Source organism: Balearica regulorum, chromosome 15 (assembly GCF_011004875.1).
Source record: "Balearica regulorum gibbericeps isolate bBalReg1 chromosome 15, bBalReg1.pri, whole genome shotgun sequence".
Lineage (NCBI taxonomy): Eukaryota > Metazoa > Chordata > Aves > Gruiformes > Gruidae > Balearica > Balearica regulorum.
In genome coordinates, this window is record NC_046198.1 from 9,344,918 (window position 1) to 9,369,728 (window position 24,811).

Below are 24,811 nucleotides of genomic sequence, written 5' to 3' on the forward strand. Positions count from 1 at the left end.
CACCCCCCCTCCCGCTGCTCCCGGGGGATTTGGCTCCGCCGAACGTGAAGCGCCGGGATGGAGGCACCGTCCTGGTACCCGAAACGGGGTTACCCCAGCCTCCCCCGCAGCGCTAAGGGACAGAAGGGCCCCAAGGAAAGGGGGGGTTTAACGTGTGATGGGACACAGCTGCACCCCAGGGAGGGCCTGCTCCTGCCTGCATCCCTGCCTGCATCCCTGCCTGCATCCCTGAGAAAGCCAGCCCTCCCCCCCCCCCCCCCCCCCCCGGCTTCCCTGTTTCCTCCCGCTTCCCTGGTGCTGGCAGAGCGGGGGGGGGGGGGGGGGGGGGGGGGGCAGGGAGCACCAGGGGTGCAGCTGGGGAAGGGTTAGTTAAAAAAAAGGGGAAAAAAAAAAAAAAAACCAAAACAAAGCAAAAAGTGAGCAGTTGGAGACCAAACATAAGGTGGGTGAAAGGGCAGGCTCAGCACAAGCAGAAAAGTGCAACACTTCTTTAAAAAAAAAAAACAGTGTGACTTACTTACAGGAAGGGGAAAAAGCCCACTAAGAGTTGTTAGCTGATTAAAGACAATATGTAGTTGATGCAAAAGCAAAAAACATGAAGTGAGGGAAGAGAAGAAAAAAAAAAATCCCACCCTTATCCTTCATTAAACAAGCAATTAAAAACCTTCAGGTAATTATGGTGATAGCAGCTTTACACTAAAAACCAAACCAAAACAAAACAAACCCCAAGTTTTCTACAAAGGAAAAAAACTGCCCAAATCCTGCCCCACAAACCACTCCTTCACACCCATCTGTAGGGATGCAGGGCCTGTGTCCGTGCGAGTGACTGTGTGTCCTCTCTGTAACACACCTGGGCCAGATATGTCCAATTATATGAACAAATACAAATGTCCAATATACACATACATTAAAAAAAAAAAGTGTATATACACATGTATGTTTACACATATACACACACGCATATATATATCTCTCGTATATATGGAAGCTGAATAGATATGTATTCATAGTATATATATGTGTGTATCTATATTATATCCTATCCTATCATACCATATTATATCATATCAATTTATTATCTAACATACATAAATATAACACATATATACACATATAATATGTAAATACATACAGGGGGTGTGTGTGTATATATACCTATACCTAAGCTGCCTCTTCCAGTAGGCAGAAGCCTTTTTAGCATTAAACCACCAGAGCAATTTCTACCAAGCAGGAGGCCGATGCCCTGCAACCCCAGCTTGGGCGAAGCAGCCACACCAGCCTCTGCACGGTGAACACGCCACGAGGCCAGCAATGAGGATGTGGGGCCAGGGCCGAGCCAGGCTCCCCGGCAGCCCTCAGCCTCCGCGGGCGATCGATAGCCGTAAGAGCCTCCCCGGTAGCCTCATGGAGCCGCTGGACCTTCGCTGAGAGGATGCTGGAGTCTGGGGCTCGGCCAGGGATCGATGGAGCTGTTTGGGGCCAAACCCTGAGCCCACTGCAGCCGCAGCATGAGGTCTTTCACCCAAAGGAAATAATAAATATGTACTTTTATTGCAACACCAATGCTGGGCTTTTCTTCGTTGCAAACAGCTGCGTGGAGCGGGGCTCCTTTGGGGCGGCCGTGGCTCAGGGCACGCTCCCCACGCTCCAAACGCCACCAGTGCCTATTAACGAGGTCAGCGATACCAAATGCTGAACTGCAGATTATCTGGCTGTTGACATCAACCGTAATCTCCCTGCGCTGCCTCCAAACAATTATGGGAAAGGCTTGGGTTTAACGATAAAATGACACTGGAGATGGGTTATTGGCTTTCCGTGGATTTTCTGCAATCTGACAGCAGCGAGGGCTGAGCGGGGCCGGCAGAGCTGCGCGGGTGCAGGGCAGCATCCAGCGAATTTAGGAGCCGCCATCGACACCAGCCCTGAGTCCAGGGGGTTCATCAAATTCATCCCTCCTGCAGGCAGCAGCTGCCCAGCAGCAGGCTCCCCCGATGCAGGCAGGCAGGACCAAGGCAATGTCTGCCCAGCCCTCGGGGGGTCTGGGAGGGACCCAGCCGCGGTGGGTGGGCAGACGGCAGCCCCCAGCACGGCAGATTGCAGGGCTCGTATTAGCTACCCCCACCAGCTTTGTAGATTAAAGAATTATGAACTCCTGAAGTTTTGCAATATTAATGATTGTAGCCATCTGTTAATCTGGCAGCCAGCAACGAGCTGGTTTTTACTTTGCTCAGTCTAGTTATTAAAACTGAGTATTTTTGCTTGGCAGCAGCTGGAGGAGCACGACTCCTTTATGTCCCAGGGTAGCTGTGCGATGACTTGCATCCCGTTCCTTATTGCTGTCCCTGTGGTATTTAGGTGCAGCATGGGAGCGGGTCCACGAGCAGGGGGACAGGAGCTCCCCGGGCAAGAGCTGGCCCACGGGCAGGGAAATGGATGCTGTGTGCGACAAACACAGCCTGGTGCTACGCTGTGCACGCCCCAGGGATGGTGTCTAGGGGTGAGGGACTGCACCAACAACCAGCCAACAGCCCCCACCACCTCGCAAAGCCATCCCTGGGAAGTATGGGGTCTGCCCTCAGTGCCAGCTGCTAATTATGGCTCTCTTTGGGATGGTATTTTAGATAACTCAGTTCTCTGGTGCACACTCCAAAGGGATAAACTCATTTAGCAGGTTAATTAGTGTCCTTGGTAGGAACAGTATCAGCACTCTCCCGCCCACTTGGCAGATGAGGGTGGAAAGCGTAACACAGGCAGAGGCAGCGTGTTTGGGGATGGCCCTGTGCATTGCCCCCAGCTCCACTGGCACTGTGGCTACAAGCTCAGCCCCTAGACACTTTTATTGCACAAATCCACCCAAGCTGCCCCCTTCGCTGTCTCTGTTTGGATCAGGAAAGACCTCAGGCTCACGGTCCAAGCTTACCCTGTTGGGATGTGCATCACCCTTCGCCCCTTAGAGCAGAGCTGGAAGAATCATGCAGGTTTACTGGTAGCACTAGAGCCGGGGGGCGGAATTTATTTGTTCTTAAATATTATACTGAGAACTCCCAGCTCTGGCTTGTAAACAATTTGTTTATTAGCAATGTAGTTCAGAAACCTTATCCATAATCAATGGCACTGCACACCCTCAGAACGGGTCCGCTAACTGCTGACCACAACCACACAGCTCCTAGGTGCACAGGTACATTACACTCCTGGGGTAGGTGATGGCATTCCCATCCCACAGTTTAAGAACAGAGGACAATTTCACTCTTTTCAGATAAATTTTTATTTTCAATATGGACACTTATTTGCAAATGTTCTATTTATTGTTTGGCAATATCAGCTGTACACACACACTTGCTAAAACAGCAGAGTGCTGTTTGCTAAAATAGAGTATTTGGATGAGAGAGCTCTAGGTGCCCATTTTCCTCTCCAAACTATGCATTTCAATTTTTAATGAGCTCTGTTCCTCTCAATTATACCTGGAGCAAAGCAGATGACATCAGCCTTCAATTTACCATGGGGGTTATACCCGTCAGAGTCTCAGGGTAGGGGGAAGATGTTTTCCACTGTAGTTGATTGCAATGACTATACCTGCCTATCCAAACCCTTCCCCAAGTGAAGTGCAGATCTTCAGAGAAAAATCTTTTTCTCACATATAAAAGATTATATCATTATCTATAGTATAATCCTTACTATAGGGGCTGATATAATTTATTATTTTAGCCTTTCTTTGTGATGCTAAATGCAGGCTCAAACAAAACACCTGCCCTCACTTGCTCCCTCTCACAGCACCAAACAGGGCAGTTTGCCCAGTTCAAGTTCAGTCTGATATTACGGCTGTTGTCTTTTTACACCCCAGGGAAATGACAAAGCACGATTCAACACCCTAGTGTTAGCGTGCCCACAGACTAACAAAGGCTGGAGAGCTCAGAGCATGAGCCTTCAGGGCAGCCAGGTGCCCAATCTCTCTGCAGGGCTGGGACAGCACCCACAGCACGTTACCGGCCAGACTGCAGGTCGAGAAAGGAAAGCTCTGACATCAAGGCAAAGCAGAGAACACAGATCCAGCACCTACCAAGAAGGTTAATGTTTGCAGCCTCCTTCCTCCTCTATTTTTTCCCCCCTCAGCCATAACAGGAACAGGGACCTTCTACTGTTCAGGCAGATGAGGCGAGAAAGATCACATTATTAGGAACATGCAAGAAACCCCTCTCTTGGAATCTGGGATGAAACGCCACAGCACATCTCTAGGAGCACAGACCAGAACGAGACACCACGTGGCCAGCCCTGCTGCCAGCCAGCAGAACCAGATTCCCAGTATCGGGGGACTTCACTGACCTCTGCTTCTCCTGGCTGAACTTGGACAGCATGAGATAAAGGTAGAGCAACCATTAAGAAAACCCCCCTCCACAAAAACCCCAAAAGAGAACTGACAACATAACAGAATTTCTAAAGAGTTTTACTTAACATTGTGTTGATTTAGATACATGTTCATTTTTGGAGAAAATTCAAATAATAGCGTAGCTTACTTAGGGTAACAAAAGCTGCAAAAGTCACTGGAAGCCTTAGATGTGCAAAATACAGTTCATCACATATTAAAGATTTTTTTTCCCCCCCTGACTGGCAAACCAATGCAGACAGGTATCATAGTGGGGCAAAAGAAGAATATAAACCAGGCTAGAAATACGTCTCTATTTCTACCTCCACAGTTCAAGAGTTAACACTTAAACTTACCACTATAATAAGGATTTGAAAAACCCAGAGAGCCATCAGCACCAGTCTAGCAGTCACCTATTGTAGAAAATAAAAACAAAGCCCCACAATTGGAAAACGCTGGAAATTATTTTATTTATTTACAAACAAAACAAGCTATTTACTGCATTGGGCCTTCCTGAATTTGGTTGCCTGAAGCACGTGAGAAAGCTTCAGTTAATGTCCTTCAGCATGGAGTGGTTTATTTGTTATAATTATACACTAAACAAAAGAGGTGTGCAAACAGCATTTTAATGCATACCGTCATACACCTGTGGAGAGGCAGTTTTCCTTTTTTAAACTTTTGCTTTCTCAGCAGTCATTCTGCTGCAGACATCTCACCCACAGCACATCTGTGCGACACAACAGAAGTAAAGACTTGTGGTGCTTTCTACTTCGTCTGTGTTTCCCCTCATTCCCCCTTGATCAGCAGCGCTCTGTAGACTGACTTTTTTTTTTTTTTTTTACAAACTTAAACCTGCTACCTCTTTAAACAACTGTGTAATATGTGGACCTGCAAGAAAGGAAAATTTCAAAACACATCTGCTGAAATACAGCCACTGTTCACCAACTTAATCTAGGATTTCATTTTTGGATTTTGTCTGAAGTCAGTTTTTAGCTGAATGTTTATGAGGTGACAACCAAAGCAGAATACAAGGGACTCCAGGAAAAGAGTTCTCAGATTAAGACAAATTGGAAAATGTTCTTGAAGATTTTACTAAATTAAAGTTTTTCAAAAATGTTTATGAACTTCGAGACTTCATGATGAGCTGTGGTGCCAAGGGGCAGGTGCCTTAATCCCTGGGCAGAATAAAAAAAATTGGTTAATATATGTCAATGGCACTTATTATAAAAATGACATTAATATAAAAATTACTGAAGTATATTTGATGCATGATATACCAGTTATATATTTATATATTTTGGTAAGTGATGTATTTGTCATTGATAGGCTTTGTTGTCAAATTCTAAAATAGAGAGATACTTACGACATTGTGAAAAAAGTTACAAAGATGCTTTGCCCACGGACACCTGAAAAACAGATATAGATTCTTAATCCATTTTCTCACAGGGACAGACCCACCCCCAGTCTCAGCCACTCTGCCTTTTGCACTACTCAAAGCTTTATAAAAAGGCTAATCCAAAATTCATTTCAATTTCCAAATGGAGATGATTTCAGCATCAGATGTACAGTAAAATCATTAAAACAAAGGATAGAGCATAAGAAACATGATTTCATCAGATTCTCTTGGATCACTGTTAGAGCACACTGCAAAGTCTCAAAAAAAATCAAAAGATGACAGTTAATGGAATCTCAAATTTGTTAAATACAGCTTAGCTCATACACAACTGAGTGAAGTTAGGTATTTTATTTTCTCAGCTACACAGAGCAAAGGCTGGAGAGAAGAAACAGTCAGAAGCATTTCACAAAGGAGGTCAGCTTACATGCCCATGATTTCCACTTAAGACAGTTACTAAGAGGTGAATTCTTAACATTGCTCTGCTGCCACCAGCTACGTGTGAATTAAAAGTGCCAGAGCAAGCAATCACTCTGCCTTCTGGTATACAACCACAGAGTCAATTCATTTTAAAACTATTACGTCAATAGATTAGAGACTATCACTCTAAAGGCTGTAATGCTTTACTGCGTAACACAGGAGAGCTAGGATTACACTTGTAAACATACAGGGGTTTCAAAAGTAACACAGCAATGTTTTATTGTCATTTGTAATCTGAATAAAGAACTTGGACTTTTTCAGAACTCTATTTTCCCCACCCGCTGAAGCTTTGTGCTGCTGCAGAGCAAATGGTCTCTCCTCTTCTTTTAAAAGAGAATAGGAATGACAGGCACAAACCTAATGCTGTCCTCAGTTTGCCTGACAGTCCACAGATGTTCCTAAAATCCTTAGTTTTTGGCAGGGATCCACTCCCTCATCACTATGTGAAGTATTTCTTAAAGTTTAAAAGAAATGTTGGCATCTGTACACCCACTGTATTCTTGTGGATACACAATAATTTACATTTTGAGCTACTTTCATCTATTTTCTCTAAAGTTTTACACAGTATTATGCCTCCTTAGAGTCCAATAACTAATTTGCGGTAAGTCCTGATTAAGGTTTTTTGGTGGTTGTGATGACAGTGATATTTAAGTAATAGAACTAGACTGTACTATATGTAATCTTGATGACAGGTCAGGGTTGCCAAGAGCAGGTAACATGTTTTTCATAACAACGGGCACTGGGAAGCAAGAAGGCCATTTGGTTGCAAAAGGTAACATACAACAACTTCAAATCTACCCAAAACACCACATTCGGTATCTTTACCACTGCTAATAACAGGGAAGAATAAAAACCAAGAATGAATTGTGAGTTAAGACTGTTAATTGGGAGAAAGCTACCATCAGTGTTAAAACACATAATGATGTTCTATTTGGCTATGATGAAGAGTCACACTTACATATGCAGGTTCTCTGTAATAATATTCAGAGTGAACAGGCCAATGGATTGCATCTTCTTATGTCTGCATGTCAGGAACAGGCAAAGGAATTCACCCACGTACTGGGGACCAAGGTTTTGCCACCTAAGCAATATAAAACCAGGAAACACAACACAGCTGTTCAACAGAGAACTTTCCTATTGATTCCTAGCATCTTATTTGCATTCTTGACTTACCCAAAGCACTGGGCTGGCTGGTTTCAAAGAGCTACGGATTACATCTCTGCTAAACATTACTGCTGCAGGACTGCTCTTACTGCTTCCATAAGCAAACAGACAGACTTCAGGGAGCAAGCGGTTACTCACAATTTTAGCATTGTTGCTTTCTGACGATTTAGATCTCTCAAAATCAGGTTGACGGTGCCGTGGAGAACATGTTCTTCATAGGAAAGATGGTCCAATAACAGTCTCAGAGCCCAGAAGTTATTCTGGGAAGAAACAAAATAAGACCAGTGATTTAATCTAATTGCAAATCATATCTTAAAGAACAGAATAAATTAAAAGTCAAAGCTAAAGGGGAACAAAGCCAAGTTAGATGTGTCTAAAATCACCAAGTTGGTATTACAAAGATTTTAAATATAATTTGCTTTAATCTCTTAGAACAGAAATCAGTATCTAGGACTCACCCCAAAAGCCAGCGCTATCTCTAAGAAGGAAGTCAAGTATGGAAGATCACAAAAAAGCATCTGCTGTATTGCTTGCACTGCGAGAATAAGACAAGCCTCATGGTGCAACTATGGGAAGAAATATCAACAAGACGACATATATTTAAAAGTCCACTTTCTCACTACTTGAATATTGCATCCAGTCAAATCAGCACTAAGTTACTACCATTCCAGGCATGACATCCACAAGAATCTTATGAAGACCAAAAGAGTGGGAATAGAACAGATACTTCTATTTATATAGCATGTTTCACCTGGTGCTCTCAAAGTCCTCGCATAGACATGAAGTCTCACACCATCACAGAAGTAGAATTAAGGGGAAAAAATTTCTGGCCCAGGAGTCACATATTCAGAGAGTAAGCTAAATGTAATTTCCTCAAAAGAAGTAAAAAAAGAATAAGATAGCTCCTTAGATGTGTTGACTGTCTTTAAAGATGGCTTGAAATGTATTCTGTATCAAACACGTTCCACTACACTTGAAGCCATCATTCAGAACAAGTTTAGAAATTCTGGGGTCTTCAAATTTTTTTGAGACAAACACATTGTCAAGTCTTAAAGGATAGTCTTCAGTTTGAGTCAAACACCACAAGATCACTCTGTGAGAAGTTTAGACAGAATCAATTATTACCAACCTTCCCACTTTATAAATGCATAAATTTGAACAGTGATGAAGTAAGACTTGTCTTAGGTTGAAGATGGTATCAGACCAGAACAGATCCCAATAGTTTTCTTACCTTCAGATATCTGCTCTAGACTTCAGACTGTGCTAAACACAGTCTTACGCTGATTCCCCCCAAAAATCTTCAAGCCCCCTCTTAAAAGCTTTTCATAGTAATCCAACTGTTTTCAATACTGCTGTGTCTTCGAGCACAAGACAAATGATAAATTTCCCGATTGCCGTGTGCACACTTACATGAGGAGAGAAAATAGCAGATGGTAAAGAAACATTAATTTTTGCCTTCAGTTCCTCCAAAAGGCCACCACTGGCAGCGAGCACCCCCTGGAATAAAAGTAATGAGTCACTAGTAAATGGAAAGGATGTCCAGAGACCCTATAAACATCAAACAGTGCCCAAGATGGGTCTTTCATGCACTTGTACTTATTTTTTCAGGTTGGTTTTTTTTTTTTTTTTTTTTTTTTTTTTTTTTTTTTTACAGATGAGGTTGACTGTTCAACATCGTACTCAAAGAAAGTTGAGGGTCTACAGCACTAACCAAACTATATCATGTAATCTCTTCATTTGAGCCTACTATGCTGAGCAGACAGCTATTTCTGTTCCTGGGAAGGAAATACCCAGATACCGATGCTTTAGGACTACCTGAACACATTTTTCTTAAACCGCTTTCCTATCCATTTTGTTATCTGATTCATCTCAACATTAAAATATATAGAATCAGCATTAGGCATTGAGCTGCAAGCAGAGTTAATCCATTTACTGTTGCATTTAACACTCCTGAATCACAACATTTTGCAAAGCGTTATATTTGGCACATACCACAACGGTATTTGATGAGGCACCGTAAAGTTAACCTTAGTATTTAGAACGAGCCAATGCCCACATCAAGTGAAGTCTTGTATAAAACCAAGACAACAGATTCTCCCATTTCACAGTACCATTTCAGTTACCTTTTGGAAGTCAAGTGGTGGCTCTTTCAGGGATAGGGGATGTAGGTGCCCACTTTTTTCCAGCAAACTGCTACTACCCAAAATCATGATGAGGGAACTCCAGCATTTAGGCTGAAACACAGCAGAAGATCTGTTTTAGAAAGTCAAATCCGTTCAGAGGTGTGAACTATTCAGAGAGAAAAGGGTTCTGATAGTAAATCCTTGCATTAGAGAAGCAACTGGACAAAACAGGTAACACAGAAACACTCGATGGGCTGCAGAAACGCAGTTTTAATAGACTCACATTCCTGTATAGTGACACATTGCTGTAAAGGAGTTTGAGCGCCTGCTTAATTAGAACACCATCTTTCAAGGGAGACCCTGCAAGAAGAAAAAATCCAAAGCTTATCTTATATTCCCTGAATAACTATAGGGTGTGAGCACAAACAAGATATTGACATAGTTACAGACATATTTCTACAGAAACCTAACAAAAAGAAACAAATGAGTGTCTACAGCTATTTTATCAATATTTTGTAGGTTCTGTATAGAAAAAAAAAAACATCAACTGTAAAATACTATTCTGGAAAGCTGCAGAGAACAGAATACAATTTTGACTAAACCATCACAGAACAAAGTCCTCATTATGTACATCACACCACAGTACAGTGCGATACACGCTGCCAGTGTCTCATATGTCTAAGAATTCTACTTGCAGCTGAACATCTCCAAAATAAATCTTTGATTTCAGAATATACCTTGACAAGTAGTATGCACCAAGACAGGTGATCACAGTTATCAGTGGCTAAATTAATGACAGAATGTAATACATATATTGTGAAACCCTTTCCATCAGGAAGCTTTTACTCTCAAGGTCAAGGCTGAGACATACCATAATGCTAAGTTACACACTGCCATGGGTAATGCCATGATGTAATAGACCGCTTTGTATTTTCTTTTAATAGGTTGCTTTCAGCAAAACAACTTCACAGCTGACAAAACAAGTACACTCCACACAGAATGCTAAACAAATTCAAGCTCAAATATAAAGACATTCTTCCTGCCTAGTGTTATGTACTATGCTTTTGTCCAGTCAATTTATAGTTGGGTTCAGAGCCCCTCAGAACGTTACTGGATTTAATGAAAAAGTAAAAGCTGTAATTAAGGTTCTAAACATATGTAAGCAAGAAATCACACTTGCCAACTGTAATCCAGGGCCCAGAGTCTAGCATATCCTTTCCAGTGGGCACACTGCCTGTTCTGAACATCTTCAGGTAGACCTCAAACTGGAACGGTGTTATCCGGCAGGCAGTACAGCACGCAAGGCTGTTGACAGGAAACAACAGCGAATGTGCAGCATCAAGGAAGTCTCCGGTTTTACACAAATAGAATGGGATTTTATCTCGAAGGTCTCTTAACCTGGAAAGAAGAAAGAAATGAATATTTGATTTTCATTAATATGAAAGTTTTACAATATGTATGTATTGATCTGATTATGCTTGACCACTAGTAAGTTACATCCGATAAGGCAGAAGTTAGTTGCAATGCGGCATTGCTTTCATTTAGCAAACAGCTGCCAAAATCCTACTGCTTTTCATTCTGCCAGTTTATTACACATTAAAAAACACACACACTGGGACACAATCTTAAGGCAAAGACATAACTGGGATTAAAAAAGGAAAAAACCATTTACCCTTTGGTATCGTTGCATTTCACAGCTCTCAGGTAGCGAACAACTTCTTTATAGCTGGAGAGAAAAAAGAGAGAGTAGGAAGAGGAAGGAAGCACAGTTATATACAGGTCGATCAAATATTTACTACAATTAAAGCAGCAAAACAGTAGATCTTCCCACAGAAGAGCCATTACACAATAGGATAGAAAACACAACTGGTAGAAAGAGATAGTTGGAAATAAGTTCCAAAAAGCTATTCAGACCATCTCTGGCAAAGTAAAACAGGAGGTTGCCTTTCAATTTAAGTCTTTAAGTGGACTGTATTCTTTTGAATGCAGACATCTGAAGACTCAGAGACCAGAACACATCTTTTGCTATCTTTCACCTATTTAGCCTTTGACAACCAGAATTTGTTTTAAACATCTACATCTGAAACCTACTGAGGTTATGGAAACAAAGAAATTATCTACTTTAACATTAGTTTCTGGTCTTGAAGTGTTCAAAGGGCTCAATTCTGCTTTGAAAAACTTCAAAAAGCTACTAGCCTTGTTGATAAGAAGCAATGGGCACAAACAGCTTCAAACATATCTTTGTTTTGTATGTCTCTCCATCACACAAAACTCCTGCAGTATAGTGTTTTCCTAACGTCTTCAGTAAATACCATGCAAAAATGTAAAAGTCAAGTTCATAAAATGAAAAATCCAAAACAAGATCAAACCAAACCTTACTTCATTTTGTCTACCAATTTCTCCACTCGAGCCTCTATAACAGGGAGCGCTTCCCACAGAAATACTTTTCTTCCTTTCTGTGTTCTTTGACCAGTGATGTTCTGGCCTTTTAAAACAGTGGTCAGTAATACATGGTCCCATGGCACAACATTCAAGCTGGAAGTACAAAAATAAAGTCATTCTTAACCACATTTTGTTTGCGCACTACAATTTATTTCCCTTTAAGTAACGTGAAGATTTACCAATAAAGCATTTTGAGGTTTACAGCTCACTTTGGGGGGGGGGGGGGGGGGGGGGGGGGGGGCGCGAATAGGGGGAGAAGAAAGAAAAAAGCTACATAGACAATTTAAGCATAGCATCAAACAACAACAACAACTTTTCCTGTAAGGACAGGACAAATACAAAGCAGCTAATACGGAAATCTTCCTATAAAATGCTCACACCTAATACTATCAGTGAAACTGATCAAGCAACTGTATAAAAAAAGTATATCCTGTAGACAAAAACCAAAGAACATACCTGTTTGAGAAGCCAAAACAGTGACATGGAAGTGAGATGGACTGAAAAAAATTAACAAATTTTTCATACAGACTTTTTGGGAAGTCACACAACACCAGCATCCTCTGAAGTTGTGTTGTGATCCTATGTTTTGAAAAGAAAAAAAAAAATCAAAATCTCTTAAAATCAGATGAATTACTATTAAGTTGGGGGTTTTTTTAATCCTACGGGAAATTATTCTACAGGAGTTTGGGGTTTTTTTGTTAGATGTCAGGTACACAGTTTGGATCTATATTTACATTTGTGCTTTAAGATTTGTAGTGAATAACGGTATTGCTTTGTTACTAAACACCAGTGAAACTAAGGTTCTGTGGTCTTAAGTTTTAAAACAAAGATCCCCAGTGAGTATATGTGAGAAACACTGCAGAAATATATGATGAGCCTGATAAGCAATCTGATCAATCTGAGTTCCTGGCAGCTTCAAAGCTAGTGAAATTACCCTTATCTTAACTGAAACTTGGAGATAATACTGACACAGAGTTTACTCTTAAAATTGGGGGAGGGACGCAAAAAAATTCCTTTTCAAGTAAGAAATTAAAAAATTCAAGAATAGCAATTTAAAATGAAAACTGATATAGGATTTAGGTTATACCTGTCATTAGTTTCAAATAAGAAGTGAGAATATATAATTGTTTTTGAGTGCTCCTGAAAAAAGTTAATTCTTAATTCATTAACCTTCCATTGCAAGTGAATTTGGGGTTAAAGGTGAAATACAAAGCTAAAATGAGAAATGAATTATGCCAAGGGAGCTAGATGTCCTCATTCATGGGCCTCTGGGGGAACTTTACTATGTTACATCCCTGGCTACTCCATCCCAGTGGATTACTACAAGGCTGCTGTTTTGATCTTTAACAGACACTATTTACTCTTTGGCTTAACAACCACAAGTAGCTACCTGACACCACCTTCCGGTCTGGCCTTACAGAGCACTCCCTAGACTACAGTCAAAAAGTAATCTATCTTCTTGGCTTTGAGCTCCCCATTGAGTTATTCTCTTCTGAGGAAACAAAGAAGGGTTTGAGTGTTTATGTGGCTCTAAGTAAGGCAGGTATTACCCTTGTCCCTCACAGAAAGGGACTAATATTAAAGAGAGCTTCTAAAAATCCTGATTTGTAGGTACAACTGTAGAACCTGATAGCATGCTGAAGTCCCTGCTCATTAGGCTGACCAGTGCATGTTGTTGTTTATATTCTTCTGCCCGTCGCTACCCATCTGCGGTCTGCGTGCAGAGAGCAGCATGCCATTCTTGCTCTGCTCACACAGTGTCTAAGACAGTACAGTGGGGTTGTGTTCCCTGATAAGGGCTTCCTGACGCTACAAAACCATAAGATTGTACACCTGTACAAGTTGACTTTTGGCTTTTAAGAGCTAAAGCATTCACTTTTTTTCCTTCATGTCTTTTAACAGAAGTCATTTTAAATGTCCAGCAGCATTTGCAGCTAGCAAACATTTCATTGCTGTCTCAACATCATATGATAAGACAAGTCTTACCTTTGAAACAGACAAGGGACAGCAATCTTTAATGAAGCAGTATGACCAAGGTTCTGCCAGCTTCTATGAGGGGAGGAAAAAAGCAGTAATTAATGTGTGGCTGGTTTTCCTGCTGTTACGCCTTCTCTACACTCAACTGTTTCAGAAAACACTTTTTTCTTAAAAAACATTGGGAACTATCATGCTAATAAGTTATTCCAAACAGAAGAAAACAAGTGGTCAAAGTATAAAACATGTTCTAGAATTAACACTGTTTTACAGCAGTACCTAACCTACTGAAGCACATGTTCCCTGCACTGACCCAAACAGAGTAAAGCAGTACCAAATCTTTTAACCTGCCACATTAGACCATTGTGGGCACATCTTTGCTCTTGCAGGGCCTCTGAAGGGCTGTACCTCGCCATCCCATGAGAGGGCCAACCACACCCCATGTAACTGCAGTGAATGCTGTGGGACTCATAATAAGCACACGAAGAAAAACCTCACAAATAACGTATCCATCCCGCTCTTTGCGAATCTTGACAGTTCCTCAGAATTGTTTCTGGCCTGTTGAACCCAGATCACATTTACTTCTCCTTTGTAAAAAGCCTTGAATTTAAGCCCCCAAATATTTAGGTTTTGCAAAGCAAAGCTCAAGCTAGACTGTAATCAAGCATGAAACAGCCATGATATAGACAAGAAAATAACCAGCACAAGTAGTAAAGACTGAAGTATTTAAAGTCTGGTTTTATTTATCATGCAGTCCTCCCAGCTGATAGGTCAGTCTCCAGACTTAAGGGAGGCACCTAAAACTTACTACCCAAGGAACATCACACCTTCCCTTACTTCCAGTTCAGAAGTAGATGTTTCTTCACACAATGCATCTTGTGCATTCTCCACTCAGGAACGCTCCCTTGCCCTGAACCTTCTCTTGGGGAATTGACTCCACCCGCCATTATCTGCTGTCTGTCACCCTCCCTCCTCTCAGTTCCCATATCAAATTCCTTCCCCTCCTTGGAGATTATCTCCCCTCCTCATAACTCAATCCCACTTAACTTCTTCCTCTCACATCCGAACTTTAACTTTCTCTTTTCCCCCAAACTCCTCCCATAACCAGTCTCAGTTCTCCCTCAGGTATACTCCTTTCCCTCTCCTTGCGCTGCCGGCAGGACTGTGATGCTTACACTGTCCTTATGCTTAATAAATGGAAAAGCGGAACTCTCTCACTTAGTCTCCTCCTTTTGAGAGGCAAATGAGGATTACACACCAGATGTCGAACTGGATACTTACAAAGCAGGGTCTTTATGAAGTGCTATCTCTTTAGCTGCTCCCAGAAACATGACAGCAGCAGCTCTAGGACTCTCTCTTTCTGCCTGATTTAAAAATCTTGTTACCAGCGCAAAAACTCCAGAATACCTAAGAAAGTGAAGTAGTCCATAAGATAAAGCGTCTGCAATAATGTACTTCGTAAACAAATTGCAATTATGACCATTCTACAGTTTGAGAGCAAATTGACTTGCCTTTCCTTGAAAAGCATCTGTAAGATAGTGACACAACTGTTACTTCAAGCATTTTAAAGGCATATATCATCAAGTAAAAGCTGAACCCCATCCTAAAAAACAAATTTGTAAAGATACAGACTTTGCTTTCATGCTTTCCCAGTTTATAATAATGAGGGATATTATCAAGTGTCTTAGTATAGCACAAGAGATGCATTTAAAGTTGTATTTAAGATTTAAAGATGCATTCAAGGGGCTGTTTAAACTACATCCAAGTGCAATTTAATAGCTCACTGGCCAAGTAAGCTCTCTCAACTATGTTTCTTCTATATCAGGTGCCATGATTCTAATTATCACTTGACTAAAGGAAAGCAAACCTGCACTGACCAGTATGTACTGCTAGTAGTTGAGTTCTGTTGTCACTTACTTGTATACAACCTCCATGTTGCGTGATCTGCAGATATTGCATTGCCCAGGAGGCAATTTTGGGAGGCAAAAGCACTCATGTTGTGTGGGAGGCATTCTTTCTCCAATCAGATACTTATTATATTCCACAGAAAGTTCCTGGATAAATTTTATTAAAAGACTTCCTAAGAGAGCAAACAGATGTGAAACTGTTAATGCATTTTTTTCAACACTAAAAGTAACAGAGAGACAATCACAAGTACCCCATGTAAAATATTCAGCAAGTTACTCACACTCAATCTTATTGGCCAGCAAAGCTTTGTTGTTTCTTCCAGGGGAAGGAAAACAGGGAAGCAAAAAAACCCTGGACCTGCAGACCTGTGTCTGGTCTGACTGTGCCCAGAGAGTAGCAACAGTAAGCTGCTACCTTAAAAAAAGAAAAGAATCAGCAATCCTTCTCAAGGAGACTAGACAAGGTGTCCTTGTAGATTACAAATGTCATCAAGCCACAGACTGAGTAACCCCAGTGAGCCACAGCTCTCCCAGGACAGTGTGAGTGCATAATGCTTACCACCATGCCGAAGGTCTGCATCTATATCTGTCATCTCCAAATTGAACATTACAAGAACACCAGCCAAGGCAAAGTCACGCTGGTCCTTCCAGAATTTGCTTTTGTTGTGGGCATTGCAGTGACAGAGGGAAGGGGTTGTCCAATTCTGGCACTATTTCATAAAATGTGAAAAACAGAGAAAAGTTTGGAGGGTTTTTTTGGTCTGTTTTGGTTCCTCCCCCCCCCCCTCCAGTTGAGCAAATCAGAAGTTATTTTCTCTGAGTTAAGGACTACAGTTTATTTCATCCTTTACACATCTAGGCAAAGCCACAGTGAAGCCTTTTGACAGTCAGGGCAAGAAACCAATATGGCAATAACTCAATATCATAGCTAACTTAAAAAAGTGCCCATAATAGTTTACAATCATTCCTGAATACCTTACAGAGACACTTAGGGTAGACACCCTCCCTGCTGTAAACCGGTACCAGAGCACTGCCATTGCACATTCACCCCAACTTTGTTCACAGTTCAAAGTTTTCTGAATTCTAGTAAAAACCCAAACAAACCCCCCCCACCCAATTCCCCTGACTCATCCACTCCCTCACTTTAGGTTAGGACAATCTAAAAGTTTGACATTTTTCCAGTGCAGCGAGAAGCAGTCCGATTTATCAATCCAGTAGTCCAGCTGGAGCAGCTAGTTGCTGGACGACTAGAAAGAAACCCAGACAGCAATCACATTTTAGTAGGATTGTGAAGCAGACAGATATCAACATTTAGGAGAGGAACTGTTGAAATAATAGTGTTTCATCTATCATTTATTCTTTTAGTGTGCTTAAGAGCGATTTCTTTTAAAAAGACTGTTGAGTAATTTAGTTTACTCAAGTTGTGCATTTCTGGATTACAGCTCTGCTTACCTCAGAAGCTAGTTTATCACATATGTAGCAGTAGCACTGATTACAAATATCAGCATTTTGTCCAAGGGGTGAGCACGTATCGCATTCCATTCGCCTACAGAGTTGAAAAACAGAATGTTATTTACAGAACACATTACATGTTTCTCCAACTCTACTTCTGCTTTCAGCTGTTAAAAAGCTAACAAGGTTACTTGACAAGATAGACTAAATGTGGAAAATGAACGCCCCCCCCCCCATATTAACCTCCATATCACTGAACATACTCAAATGGGTGTGTTGTACAGTCATATCTTGCATGAGGCATCACATTTGCTTGTTTACAGAAAGTAACCATTAGTTCACATTCCTCATCCACAACTTCTTCAGATTTCTCCTCTTCCAGGACAGACTTCTCTGTAGAAAAGAGAATATGCAGTGTAATTCAGTATAAAGGTAACTACAACTTCATTACAGATTCAAACAGCTACTGACATTTACTTTTTAAAAACACTTTAAGGCACAAATAGCTTCCACACACTATCAAAACAGAGGAAACGTAATTAAAAAGGATCCAATTGAAATTGAAAAGGCTTGGTCTCAGCTAAGTTTGTAATATTTTGAGACTACAAAGCAGTATCCTTTAGATTAAGGAGCGCCATGAAAGAAACCCCAGAAGTTATGAAATAATGGCAGTTCCTCCTGGTTTTATTTATTTTTGAAGTACTTTGTCTTCCTAGTAGCAGAAAGAGACATTTCAAGCATATGGCAATAATTTACCTTGGTTATTTCAAAAATTCTTGACAGAACTTCATTGACAACAAGAGTACAGTACTTACCCAATGGGTCTACTAGGAGAACTGAATTCCCAAGCGTGCTCTCAGCTTCATCATCACTGATCAGGATTATACTCGGCTCTTCCTCTTCTCTTTTTGATGGCCCCATGGTTACTGAACTCCAAAGGAAAGAAACTATTTGGCAGCAAATAGGACACAAAGATAGTTCACACTTTGAAGGTCCTTTCCTCAAGAAGGGAAGAAAAAGACTTCTCTAAGACCCAGACTCTTCATCTATGTTGATTAAGTTACACTAGGGACAGAAACATTCAACCCTTACTGCAGTCAGCAGCTCAAAAAACATTGCAGTGTCCATTCAGAGCCGAGAGAACCCTAAAAACAAGAAGGCGAGAGGAAAGAAAAAATAAATGAGATCTGCTATTCCTTCGGTGGGTTTGGTGGCACCACCTTTGAAAGAACCACCTAACGATAACAACTAGTGTTCACAACAGCTTAGCTATCGCGTGTAGAGCGGAGGCACCAGCGAGGCCCAGCACAGACCTGCCCGCTCCCTCCCCTCACTCCCGGTTCCCCAACCTCAAGCAAACCCACCTCCCCCCCCGCCCCTCAACAGCACCTTCCTGCCCCCTCCCCACTCCAAGCCCCACGTAGCTCCCTTCCCTCCCCCCCCAACCGCCTCCCAGGCCGCCCCAACCCCCTCCCCAACCAACTCCGCTCCCCCCGCTCCCCCTTGCCCCGCACCCCCCTCCCATCACGACCTGCCCATCCTCGCCGGGCGCTCCCCTCACCGCAGGGCCCCCAGCCCCGCCACCGCCCCGGTGGGCCCCAGCCGCTCCCGCCACCGCCGACCTGCTCAACCCCGCCACTCTTTGAACAAATAAGTGCTTCCGAGGTGGCGACCCCGGAAAGCGTCCGCGCGGTGACGCTACCCCCCGCTACTTCCGCCCTGGCAGGGGAGTGGGAGAGCTGCGGTGCGGCTGCCATATTTGGTGAGGGCGGGGGCGGTGCGCCTCACGCCTGCGGGGCGCAGGGCCTGGAGCGGGCCACGCTCCCTGAGTGGCGGGGCTGCCGCAGTGATTAAATGCACCCTTCATCCTCCACAGGCTATAGGAGACGGAGATCGGCATCAGTTCAGGGCCTCACACATCAAGAGGACCTGCAGGAGGGGAAGAAGGAGGCGGTGGAGCCCCATTGAGTCTCCTGTAGCCTTTTGGGGGGCGTCTTGGTGGCCCCACAGGTGACGCACTCCTGGCTGTGCGGCCCCAGACGCCTCCCCACAGCCGGGGGAGTTGCTTCTCTTCCAGTCAGTCTGGGACGTGCCCGTGCCGAGCCACCATGGCCGGGACAGCAGCTGCTGGGGGAGGAGGTGTTTTCATTGCATGCGGTCATCCCTAATCGCCACGTTCTGTCACGACAGGCTTTCCCTGCTGCAAACCCAGCAGGAGATCAGTGAGGAAAAGGCCACGTCCAGCAGCTGAGAATTTCCCCAGTAACACTAGATGGTACCAGAGCTCCACACAGGCTCAGACAGGACCCAGCCGGACAGAAAGTACCTTGAAAATGGAAATTCTGAAACATGGAAAGCTGGAGATGTAAAGCTGCAATATGTTAATATGATGTTGGCAAAGGATTTGCTTTTTCTATGGGAAAAAGCGGACAGGGGAGTTGCAAATAAAACAAGGACATTTTTCTGGTGTTCAGGGCAACAAGTGTAACATAGTATTTGCAGTTAAAAATTATGAGCAAAGTGAAGGTATTAACAGTACTTGATAGGGAAGCGTTTGAAGACTGATTTTCAGGGAATTTTTCATTACTAGTAATTAGCTAATAGTTAAGGAAAATCTAGGAAGTATTTTAACTTAAGCAGAAACTGCCATTAAATCATAAAAATGAGGTAGGTTCTGGGCATCATTAGTATTACAAACTATTGAAACAGCACTCAGAATGTGATCACCATTTTCTGTAAGCGCCTGCACACATTGCAACGTGCTGCCTGAAATATTCATGTGTTAAAAAAAAAAAGTCTTCCTGCAAATGAATATTTATTCCATGAATAATCTTTAATGTCTTTGTAGCTTTCAACACATTTGGGCAAAATGTTTCAAGTTTCTGCGCTTACAATGAAAAATCTAAACCTGACACCTAAATAGGTGGCCTGGTTTCAGCTGTATGGAGCACTTTCAGCAGAGACATCATTTCCTTCACATAGTTGCCTCTGTAGCGTGACAGCATTTTAACAGCCTAGAGTAACTCAACGCAGCAATTTAGGTGATGAAATGAAGTATTGAGATAGCAGGGAGAAATAATAAAAGCAGAACTGGCACTTGGCCAGAATAATTTTTCTAAAACTCCACTCATGCAGAAGTCCTACAAGATGATCTTATGGCTAAATATGGTCAGGACTTCAGTGCTGCGCCTCATCCAAAACACAGCAACAGTGGTGTTTCCTCTCTTTCCAGATGAAGAGTCGGCGTCGGCATCCTATTTTTAGTGATGTGGGTGTAAAATATGTTGGTTAAATTTCACATCGCCTGAGCTCAGTCTGCTCTGCCATGTCGGGTTTTGTGCCTAGACCTAACAAAGCTCAAGGTCTGGGACTGACATCATAGGCTCGTGCTTCATGGTCTTTGTCTTGTAGGACAGCATCATTTGCACTTGGGGTGAAGAGAGAGCTCTCCTGCTCCTTGAGCCCAGAAGTCAAATGCAACGCCCCATCCTGAGCCACAAGCTCCGTGAAGTAAATAAAAGAGAGGAAACAGCTTCCAGTGAACCTGCACGGTCACAGTGAGAGGACCAGTGATTAGGCTGGCGATCAATCCATTTCAATGGCCAGCAAGAGCCAGTCCATAAAGTGCTAGAAATGTCTCAAAACACACCTGGGAATGCAAACAGATTCTTCTCCTACTGTTTCAGAGCAACAGCTTTCCCATCACTGTGCAAAGGAAGCGGGAGCTTTGCGCTGCTTGGGGCTTGACCCAGCATAGGGTTGTTTTTGTCAGCTGCCTGAAACGGGAGTAGAGATTTGGGAATAAAGATGATGAGGGTATATTTGGGGATATCTAGTTAGCTTGAAATAATGCAATATAGATAATAATTAGCTGCAGGCTGGAAAGTGAAACATTAAGGAAGGAACATGCAATGCCATGCATCAGTAAAGCTGCTACTGGGCGTTGGGGCTGTGCCCGTCACTTCCCCACAGAGCCCTGCTGCGCTCGGTTTATTTTACAGAGGAGGTGTGGAAGGGTCCCAGACTAGACCCACATCGGGGCTTCCAGGAGGCCTGACAAGGAGCAGCCTGGACCAGGTCAGGGCACTAACTGAAGATGCAGAAGACTTCTACTCCCTGGGAATGAACAGCCGAGGGCTGGAGGAATGGGTTTCTCTCCACAAGTGGAATGTCTCTCTGACCGCAGCAGCAGAGCTGTAGAGCGAACAGACCATTAAAATGTCCGTTCAAAAAAATTTTCACGTCCCATTTATATTTACTGCTGCTTCATTCTGTTGAAAGTCAAAGGCCTATTTGTACCTGATGAAAGGCTTGGGATAGATCAATTGGCTGGAAAAGGCTCTGAGGATTGAAATCTACAATTCCACACAGACAAGTGCTAATCCATCAGTCTGCTGAGTCCAAGCAAGGTGCCGCAGGTCTTTCCAGACACTCGGAGCTGACTTCTCTCCTGGCTTTTGTACTTTTTTTGGCCCAGAAAAGGATGTTCAGTGCTGGAACTGTAAAGGAGATTCTTATAACTGAGCTTCTGGGAAAAGAGTTGTGGTCTTTTCTAGCTACCTTCAGCATCTCCGCAGATTCATTGCCTCTCTTGAGGGGCAGACTTTCCATGGCGACATGAAGGCAGTTCCCCCCCTCTTTAATCTTTGAAGTGCCTCCTAGTGCATTGCAGTGGGCTGATGAAGTGGTGTCTGCTGTATGGAATCAGCTCTGCTCAGGTTTCATCAGGAAACAGGACTTACGTGATTACAACATGCATATGAGTCAATGATGGGCCCTGTTTATATCCTGATGTTGCTGAGATGGGAGGAAACCATCCTTGTTCTCCAAAATCCAGGATCCAAGAGCGGTTGAGAAAAAAACACATGCTTCACTGCGGGAAGAGAAAAAAATGGTAGCAGAGCAAGGAAAATGGGTTAGCTCAGGGCCTGCCTCTCTACCTCTGTCTAAATAAGAAACAAGCTTTTACTTGAACCCTGGTTTTGTGAGGAAATGAGATTTATGTGGTGATAGCCCATGTATGAGTGCATGTTTCCCCCACAGCACCAGCCCTTGGTAATTACTGAATTCTGGTGCCAATTTCGACCAAATGGACTGCAGGTAGAAGTCCCAAAGGTAACAAGTTCCTAAAAGTGTTGTGATAAGACGTGCATGTGTGTTTACGTGAGAGAGAGAAACCCTCCATTTCTGTCTTCTCTGAGTTCAACCACGATCAGAAAACTACAAATCCAGGAAGAGAATGGGACAAAAATTCCCATGCCATGGAAAAGTCTTGGCAGCATTCATGCCTCTGAGACACCAGAGAGTCCACACAGGACAAAATGCCTAAGGGGGGGACTGTGGGGTACCTGATCAGGCAGGAATTGCTCTGGGTGAGGTGTTCATCATGTCTTTTTTCCCACATGGCTTCTCTGGTGTCTAAGAAAGGGTGAAAGCCTGCTGCAGCCCCAGTACAATTTGGTTAAAAGTCCATCAGCCACGAGGCACGAATCCATTGGAAACCAGGCTTCATTACTTCCAGTGCTTACAGGACAACGTGGTTTCTTAATGCTTGAAAGAAAATGGTTTGCTTAGCTCTTTCCCCTCGTAATTTCTTTCCTTCCCCTAGACCAAATAAAGTAGAAATGAGATGCCGTGAGAAAGACTGTTCTCAGGGTATTTCAGGCCCTGTAAAAGTGGTCTGGTTTGTTGGCTTTTCAGGGGGACAACAGCCAGGCCAGGCCAGGCGAATCATAAGGACCCACCAGCGCTAATTCGCCTTCGGCTATGAGCCAGCCTGCGTCCCGGGCGGGAGAGAAGAGAAGTGGAGATGCTCCCTACCTCGGCACAGCGGCAGCCAAGAGCTCTCAATTTAAGAAACAGATGAATATGAACCTCGTTGGAATGCCTTCAAAAATCTGCTAGCACTCTCCTCCCTGCCGAAAGCCGAATAAATCCCCTTCGTATTTCAGGCTCCTAGTGAGACCCTGAAATATTATCAGTGCTCTTTGACACTCTACCTGCCCTTCATCCCACCTGGCTTTCCACAAAACACATTTCCTCTGCTTTCAGGGGAAAAAAAAAAAAAAAAGTCAGGTTCATTCAAACCCTGACACTTCTCTAGCACTAGGCTGATCAAGTCTCCTCCATTTTATATTTGGTATTTTAATAGGGTTTCCTTTTAGACCTTTAATGAGTTTTTATTCCCCTTTGTATATCAGACGCTTCAGTCCAACCGACAGTTTTACTCACCCCATGTGGAGTAATATGAACAGTCAGGACAACCTTTTATTCCTGTGGCAAGGTTTGCTCTGCCAACATTTTTCTTTTGCTCGCAGTCGGGGGGATGTGTTTTGACCCTTTCCTCACCGCCGTTTCACCCATCTTGCAGCCCTTGAGCAAGGACATCCTCCCCCAATGCAGAGGCAGGAACAAACCCAGCCCTGCTGTCCACGCTCTCAAACGCTTGCAGCTCTGTATCAAGGGAAGGGGGGGGAAATTAAAAACAAAAGCAAATGTGGGCTTTGGCTCATCTGAACAGCTGAGTTTTGTTACTTCAGCCTGAGCCCAGACTTGCAGGACATTTTATTACAGTTTGCAGCAAGTGGGACAGGCTGGGGGCTGTCCTTGTGCCTCCGGGGAACTCACAGGCCCTCTAGGTTTGCGGCTGTGCTGTGCAAATGATAAACCACCCCAGCACACATGCTGACGAGCAGTCAGCTGGAGAACAGGCCAAGCTGTGACTCTGCCCTGTCCCAAGCTCAGCACAGAGAAAACAGATCTCATCCTGCAAGGCACAAGGTGCTGGGTCTTGTGGTCATGCTGCAAGGCCAGCAGGAAAGATGTCCTGGTTTCAGCTGAGATAGAGTTAATTTTCTTCATAGTAGCTACCACAGGGCTGTGTTTTGGATTTGTGCTGAGAACAGTGTTGATGATAGAGATTTTTTGTTCTATAGAGATGTTTTTGTTGTTGTCCAGCAGTGCTTACGCAGAGTCAAGGCCTTTTCTGCTTCTCACCCCACCCCACCAGTGGGATGGCTGGGGGTGCGCAAGGAGTTGGGAGGGGACACAGACAGGACAGCTGACCCCAATGGCCAAAGGGATATTCCATACCATATGACATTGCGCTTGGGGGAGGAGGAGCTTATAAGGGGCTTGGGGAGGAGGACTGGTAACGATTAGAGATGGTCGAGTGCCCTGGGCTGAGTCAGGAGGTGCCCAGATCCCATTTTCTTTAGCCCTGAATGGTAAGCAGTCACTGACGCCATGCAGGAGGGTTGTTGCAGGACACCTGGCTGGAGTTATAAAGGATTACACATGCCAGGCTGGGTGCTGCACAAATAAATAAATAGGTGTCAGTCCTGGCCCCCAAATCCTGCTGGGCAAACTGACATGATGGGTGATGCAGGATAGGAGGAGTACATGGAGGAGGGGGAAAAAGGCAGAGCCGTTGCGAGAAACTGAAAATCCAAATGGGCAGATGGGTACGGGCTGAGCCCCAGCTCCAAGTGACGACGGCATTCTCCAACCACGGGGA

The 24,811-nt window shown here is 43.4% G+C and overlaps 1 protein-coding gene and 1 long non-coding RNA gene across 3 annotated transcripts; both read right to left on the bottom strand.

Moving 5' to 3' along the window:
• Nucleotides 1-4,425: 4,425 nt before the first annotated feature.
• Nucleotides 4,426-18,947, bottom strand: LOC104635486 (uncharacterized). 2 transcript variants are annotated; one of them, XM_075767475.1, is made up of 20 exons: nucleotides 18,824-18,947; nucleotides 18,111-18,440; nucleotides 17,559-17,688; nucleotides 17,296-17,389; nucleotides 16,403-16,553; nucleotides 15,854-16,016; nucleotides 15,218-15,343; nucleotides 13,949-14,011; nucleotides 12,419-12,541; nucleotides 11,900-12,055; nucleotides 11,193-11,246; nucleotides 10,701-10,918; nucleotides 9,804-9,880; nucleotides 9,521-9,631; nucleotides 8,808-8,894; nucleotides 7,856-7,963; nucleotides 7,536-7,657; nucleotides 7,192-7,314; nucleotides 5,724-5,766; nucleotides 4,426-5,535 (listed from the first exon to the last, which is right to left on the bottom strand). In XM_075767475.1, exons 2-20 carry the CDS (start codon nucleotides 18,214-18,216, stop codon nucleotides 5,458-5,460), a joined length of 2,133 nt encoding a protein of 710 aa, XP_075623590.1. In that variant the 5' UTR covers nucleotides 18,217-18,440; nucleotides 18,824-18,947; the 3' UTR covers nucleotides 4,426-5,457. The 2 variants fall into 2 exon arrangements, with proteins under 2 accessions (XP_075623590.1, XP_075623589.1); XM_075767474.1 differs by having other exon boundaries at nucleotides 5,027-5,535; nucleotides 18,810-18,947.
• A 1,893-nt stretch (nucleotides 18,948-20,840) lies between these two features.
• Nucleotides 20,841-23,657, bottom strand: LOC142604037 (uncharacterized). The gene is made up of 3 exons (XR_012837932.1): nucleotides 23,527-23,657; nucleotides 22,038-22,168; nucleotides 20,841-21,071 (listed from the first exon to the last, which is right to left on the bottom strand). It is a non-coding gene; the product is annotated as an uncharacterized LOC142604037 (long non-coding RNA).
• Between the last annotated feature and the right edge of the window lie 1,154 nt (nucleotides 23,658-24,811).

Bases quoted from the DNA above. Each gene is read 5' to 3' on its own strand.
- LOC104635486 (XM_075767475.1), bottom strand. From the start codon at position 18,216: ATGGGGCCATCAAAAAGAGAAGAGGAAGAGCCGAGTATAATCCTGATC. The intron at 12,542-13,948 runs GTAAGACTTGTC...TTCAAAACATAG, and splicing joins GTCCCTTGTCTGTTTCAAAG to GATCACAACACAACTTCAGA. The intron at 9,632-9,803 runs GTGAGTCTATTA...GCTGTGTTTCAG, and splicing joins ATGTGTCACTATACAGGAAT to CCTAAATGCTGGAGTTCCCT.